The sequence below is a fragment of the Acyrthosiphon pisum genome, chromosome X, assembly GCF_005508785.2.
Source record: "Acyrthosiphon pisum isolate AL4f chromosome X, pea_aphid_22Mar2018_4r6ur, whole genome shotgun sequence".
In the NCBI taxonomy this organism is placed as follows: domain Eukaryota; kingdom Metazoa; phylum Arthropoda; class Insecta; order Hemiptera; family Aphididae; genus Acyrthosiphon; species Acyrthosiphon pisum.
In genome coordinates, this window is record NC_042493.1 from 104,929,754 (window position 1) to 104,936,028 (window position 6,275).

Consider the following 6,275-nt stretch of genomic DNA (forward strand, 5'->3'; position numbering starts at 1 on the left):
CAAAAATAAAATCTTTACTTGACATTTTAATATCTATAACATAGAAGTGGTTATATAATTATAAGTAATTATATTCTATGGTTTATTTAACAAGAAAAGTTATACCTGAATAAACTGCTGGAAATATTGAAAGAGTTACAAAGAATATAAAAAATACATTAAATAATTGTGGACTGGCTTGTTTAAAAACACGCCAATAAGGAACTTTATCATCTTTTCCGGTTTGTTTTGAATCTTGATTTTCAATTTCTCGTTGATAAATGAGTTCATAATGCTTATAAAATTTCTGAAAGCATACATACATAAATAAATAAATGTACTTTGTTGTTTGCGTACCTATTCATACTCAAAGTGTAAATTACTTACATTTAATGGCAATGCAAAATATGTACTCAAACAAGTAATCAACACAAACAGCGCAGTGGTAAAATAATATAAAGCAGCAGTTCGAGCATCTGGAGTTATTGAAATTGATGCAATGTTAGCAATAGATGTAAATGTACCACTTAAATTTGTACCAAGAACTACAGCGCCAATATATTTTGCGGGGAGTTTAGCTGCCATCCCAAAAACAGAACTGTTGTAAATACCATTTGCCATATTCAACAATACTATACTGCATAGAGTTGACCAGAAGAATAGAGCTGGTATTTGTGAGGTATTAATCATGACCAATGCAACAGTAAAAACAAAACAAAGTATCTCGGTAAGAATAGACCACACAATTCTAGTTGTCAATTTTCCGCTGAAAATAAAATTATTAACAATTTAATATACATATATAACAAATATCGTCTATTGAAAATACGGTGTTATGAGTTAGCAACATTTTAAGTTTGAATAAATACATAATATGAATCACAGTGTAATTTTTTATATATATTTGTATAGGTACATTGAATAATATAAACTTTAACATATTTAATCTTAGAAAAGGCAATTGATTGGAAGGTAGTTAACCTTATTTTTATGTTATGTGTTTAACTATAATAATTATCAAATAATTATTTAAATTTGTTCAATTACTATAAAAATACATAAGTGTATAGATATTGTAAATATTTTAATTAAAATTTACTTATATCTAACAATTATGATTTTATTGCATGTTGCATCATATTTATTTTTAATTTGGTAATTATTTTTTTTCTTTATTAATTATTTTTAAATAATCAAAAAGAATAACTTATAGCCATCAGCACTACATTACACATAATCATCAATACTAGTTACCATATTCATAATTAATAGTAATATTATGTATTAGGTCCTCGTACATAACAATATTAATAAGTACATTTAATCTTACCCTATTGGACAAAATATGTTGAGCCAATTGAATAGAAGACTAGGTAGCTGTGAGCAAATAGTCAAGTGAGCCATGAAAATGGAAGCATAATGCATAACATGACCTAAGTAATCATTCCCCAACTTGTAATCCACAAAATACTAAAAAAAAAATATTACATTAATAATTCAAATTTTTCAATCAGAAATAATTTATACATCTGTTTTATAGTAAAGTATATAAACATTTTATTGGATTACTTAAATGTATAATAACAGTCATCTAATACCCAGTTGCAGTAATATTTATCCAACTGGACATAAAAGAATATTTTAAATACAATAATACCGGGTATTTCAAGTCTATTCTTCTAAAAATCTTCTTAGCGAACACCCACCCTTAAATAAATTAATACCTAGTCCTCTAAACAATAAATAGAAGTTCATGCACATTTCAGTTAAATTAACCACAATAATAAAGCCAACCAGTATAAGTATTATAATATATTCAGTAAAAATTATATATTTATTCGAACATAATAATAAACACACATTCAATTTTAGCATTGAATTTCCACTTACAGATTTCGCATTTATAAACATATTCCAAGGCATTAATATTCCTATTCCATGTAGAACCAAGATCAAATACACAATATTCCGGCTAGAACAATAAATAATAAACAAACAATATTATTATTATTTATTTAAAATATTATAGGTATATTATAATCTAAATTTATAAACAGCACCCCAACAAATTTAATTTTAAAATGATTATTTATTACTAACAATTTAATATCAGAATTAAATGTAATTAGAATATTCAGATTCTAAAATAAATGTCAGTTTTTGATGAGTAAGATGATTAATTCAATTAAATAAAAATTAATTAAATTACATACCTAATAAGCAATTATTTACCATTCTCAATGTAAATAGTAATATCAGGTATAACGTATACAGGTAAGTATTTAAATTTAAACTCACCTGTCTTTAGGAGGGTTAGTCTCTAATACAAATTTATCCATGCTCAGAATCTGAGTTTTATGTTTTTTGTTTGGTAAATTATTTTTTTCCCAAGTAGAAGATATCCCCGAACTGTTTCTTGCTCAGAAGCACCACTTGTAAATTAATTAATTAGTTGATTGCACTAGAAAAAAAACATACAATCTTCATGAGTAAAAATAATAAACAAAACAATTAACCAATAGAAAAAAAAAATACATGGTTATCTATACTTGGCTGATTAAAAAAATATTTTATCAACCATATATTAGGTATACATTATAAAATACGTTTAAATAACTAGATACTTACCTTAATGTCAAAAATTTAAAATAAACTATGATTATTTAAATGCACATTAAAGTCTTAAAATCACAAAGTGAATTCCAAAACAAGCCTGATTTTTTATGTAAGTATCTCATACATTGTTTGGGAGGTTAAGTCATTAGTACCTAATGTTATGTAATAAGTAACTTATAATATTAGGAAATTAGGAAATACCTAACCTATGTGCCGAGATTGGAACAAAGTTTCCTCGGAACATTTAATGTGCGTATAATTATGTTTATTGTTTATCAAATATTCAAATGCCAAATATTTCGTTTTGGACTTTTGAAATTAAGTATTAAAATTTATATTCAAAGATGTTAAAGAATGGACAGGCCATTGCTATAATAACAATATAGATGGAAACGTGCTGTAATGGAGAAGAAAGAAGGTCTATTTTTATCATCAGCTCCCATTCTAGCACAGGTACGACTTATACATAAATTTATTTGAAATAAGACATCTATAATTTCATGTTCATTCCCATGTGATAATCATAAATGGCCTATCCATTCTATAATATACCATATGATTCATTTACGATTGCGTGATTTTGAATATTGATGTTCATTAATTATTTTTGCATATTTTTTAAATTTCTATGAAAATATTCTGAGAATATTTTAGGGTTTTGTAGAGAATATGTTAGCATCATATTTTAGGTGTTTTTTTAAGGGATAATAAATCCGATCTTAAGTTATAATATGTTATGTTTTAAATTTTAATGTTGCACTGTTGCACCTATATCTCACTCTCAATACCATACCTACAGTAGCGTACGCAGGATTTTAGTTCGGTTTAAGTTTTACCTGAGCAAATCATTTAAATTATTTTTTTTTAGACATTTTTTAAATAAACAATTATATAGGTTGTCTTAAATTTAGCCTAAATTTACAATGTTTAAACTTGTCATCTATAGAGCCTCTTCGGGTCGTAATAAATACATGGTAATACTATGATACACCATCGATTATTGCAGACGTTTATCAATGTTCTAAATCAGCCAAAAAAAAACTGAAACTTTATGATTAGGTATCGTATCTTTGTCATATTCAACAATTTATTTTATATCTATTAAAAATTACCAATAATTGATCTGTGAGCATCAAAATCGTGATAAATAAAATTTTTTTTAGAAAAAAAAAATTTCTGAGAAACCCTAGAACCCTACCCCTGAGTACGTCACTGACTATTTAGGAAACTGATTATAAAATTAGATATTTGTTTTTATTAGTTTGAAACCTATACAAATATTTTTAATTACCATCGAATACCTATCTACTTATGATAATAAATTTATGATAATTGGTGTTTTTTTTTTAACTGTTAAAATTTGAAATTATTTTAAAAATATTAATACGTCTTCGCCAAATTATAACATTTAAACTAAATATATTTTAAAATTATAATCACAAACCTCTATGTATCATTTGTTATTAAAAATGTAATACTTACCAAAAATATGAACGTCCTTTCATACGAAACGCAACTATACGGGCATAGTGTTGAATCGAAACTAGTATAACCAAACAAAAACTGAGTATTATAAGCCATATTATATTTTGGAGGTCACCATACTCGAAAAGAATTTATTGAGTAGGGATATTGTCTGGAATGTGGAATTCAATTAAGGAAATTCAATTTGGTTATCATTTATATAGGCGTAGGTATGTATACTTTCATAAAATATACCACTGCGCTTCACGTCGTTAAGCAATCGCATTCTAATCACAATACCTATATAATCATCATTGATCACATTTTACTTAAATGATTAATTAATACACGTTAATTTTACTATTCAACAAAAAATCTAACAAAATGTTGGATTATTATTTTTTTTTTAAATAATTAAAAATACTAGAACATTTTCGAAATTGGGTTGGTATATAATAACAACTATTTACCTACTACACAAAATTACGAATCAATTAAGTATTTAATTTGTTTTAGGCACGAACTACTACAATTTTTTACACACAAAATATTAAATACTAAATACCTACTTCCTAAATAAATAAAATAAATATCATAAATACTAAATTTTCAAATGACTGGTGACTGGTGAGTGGTAGCCGGGAATTGGTACTATTTTATCAGAATTCCTGAAACTAATATGTACACAATATATCATTGAATTATGCTTTAAAATTGTACATAACTTAATACCTGTAAAATATTATAACATATTTGGCATAAATTCACTTTAGCTACCCAGCATTTTTACGAGTTAGAACGAGCGATGGTTTTGGAAGTTATATCATTCCAAAGTTTGTGATTTTACATTTACACGCATACTCACAATACAGTGCTATACTGTCGGGCGCAGCGGCTATAACAAATTTTGATTTTTTCTTACGTATTTTAACGAGCTAAAAATGATAGTGAAATCAGAGGTATAATTCTGTTTTACCAGACACCTTTTTTTTCAATTTTTTTTTTTGTTTTAACGTAGGTATGTAGTTAAGCATGCCAAAACCATGGTGAAGTCATAATTTGGAGGTCGGACTTAGTTTTGAAGTTTTAGCTATTTTAAGCCTGAGACCCATCCAAGGTGGTTTTACATAACAAGTCGAGTGTTGAGGAATGTTTACGATTTTAATTATCCGAACGAGCGTAGCGAGCGAGTCAGCACATCGGGTGTATAAGAAAATACTGTATATTTCAATTAGCTATGCCTAACTTTAAAACTATAAATCTGAACTCCAAGTTCTGACTTCATCGTCGTTTTCACATGCTTAAGTACATAGGTAATAGGTATGTTATAACAAGACAGTAATGAAATGTGTACATAAATAATATTTTGATTAAGTCGTGAATTTTTTTTTTTTTTATTTCCTAATTTAATGTGTTGTAGAAATAAGGTGACTAACTAATTGTGCAAATTGTGATTTCACCATCATTGTCAACTCGTTAAAATAAGTAAAAAAAATCAAAATTCGTTATAGGCGCTGCGCGTGGCAATAAGGTACCTCTACAGTGTTATGTGCATGCGTATATAAACGTAAATATAACATCCAAAATAATGATTTACGCAATTTTTTTTTTGCCCCATCGTTCCGGATTCGTTAAAATACGTATGTTTTTAAAAAAAAAATTAAAAAAAATGGTGGGTAGTTAAAGTGAATTTGTTCCAAATATTAAATTTATTTTGTTTGCAATATAATATATGTATAATATCAAATGTACTAACATAGTTTTTCTTTTATAAACCGTACGAAGAAAAACTATGTTAGTAGGTACATTATACATATATTATACTGCAAACAAAATAAATTTAATATTTGGAACAAATTCACTTTAACTACCTACCATTTTTAGATTCTGAGTGAAACGATGAATGTATTGATTTTACAATGATGTGTGTTTTATTTTTTTAATTTTTTAAAATTTTTTTTTTGTGTCTGTCATCACCTTTTAGGACAGTAAAAGTGCTTGGATTTTCTTCAACAGTACCTTTTCTGATAGGAAAGTGAATCTAGTTGGTACAATGGGGGGGTCAAAAGTAAACATTTTCCAATTGTTTTCAAAAGCGCCGTGAAAAACAAAAGAAAAATTAAGGAAAAATGGGAATTTTTACGCAAAATCTGTTTTTGAGAAAATTGATTTTGGTTTTTGGTGTAACTTTAAAACGAATGACTGTAGATACATGA

The 6,275-nt window shown here is 26.5% G+C and overlaps 1 protein-coding gene across 1 annotated transcript; it reads right to left on the reverse strand.

Annotated features, from left to right (window-relative positions):
- Window positions 1-292: 292 nt before the first annotated feature.
- LOC100168102 (equilibrative nucleoside transporter 1-like) lies at window positions 293-1,947 on the reverse strand. The gene is made up of 3 exons (XM_029485729.1): window positions 1,870-1,947; window positions 1,310-1,449; window positions 293-745 (listed from the first exon to the last, which is right to left on the reverse strand). The coding sequence occupies exons 1-3, from the start codon at window positions 1,900-1,902 to the stop codon at window positions 337-339; spliced, it is 582 nt and encodes a 193-aa protein (XP_029341589.1). The 5' UTR covers window positions 1,903-1,947; the 3' UTR covers window positions 293-336.
- Between the last annotated feature and the right edge of the window lie 4,328 nt (window positions 1,948-6,275).

Coding starts and splice junctions, on each gene's coding strand:
- LOC100168102 (XM_029485729.1), bottom strand. CDS start 1,902: ATGCCTTGGAATATGTTTATAAATGCGAAATCT. Junction 1,450..1,869: donor TGTTTATAAATGCGAAATCT/GTAAGTGGAAAT, acceptor TTTTTTTTTTAG/TATTTTGTGGATTACAAGTT. Junction 746..1,309: donor AACATATTTTGTCCAATAGG/GTAAGATTAAAT, acceptor TTTTATTTTCAG/CGGAAAATTGACAACTAGAA.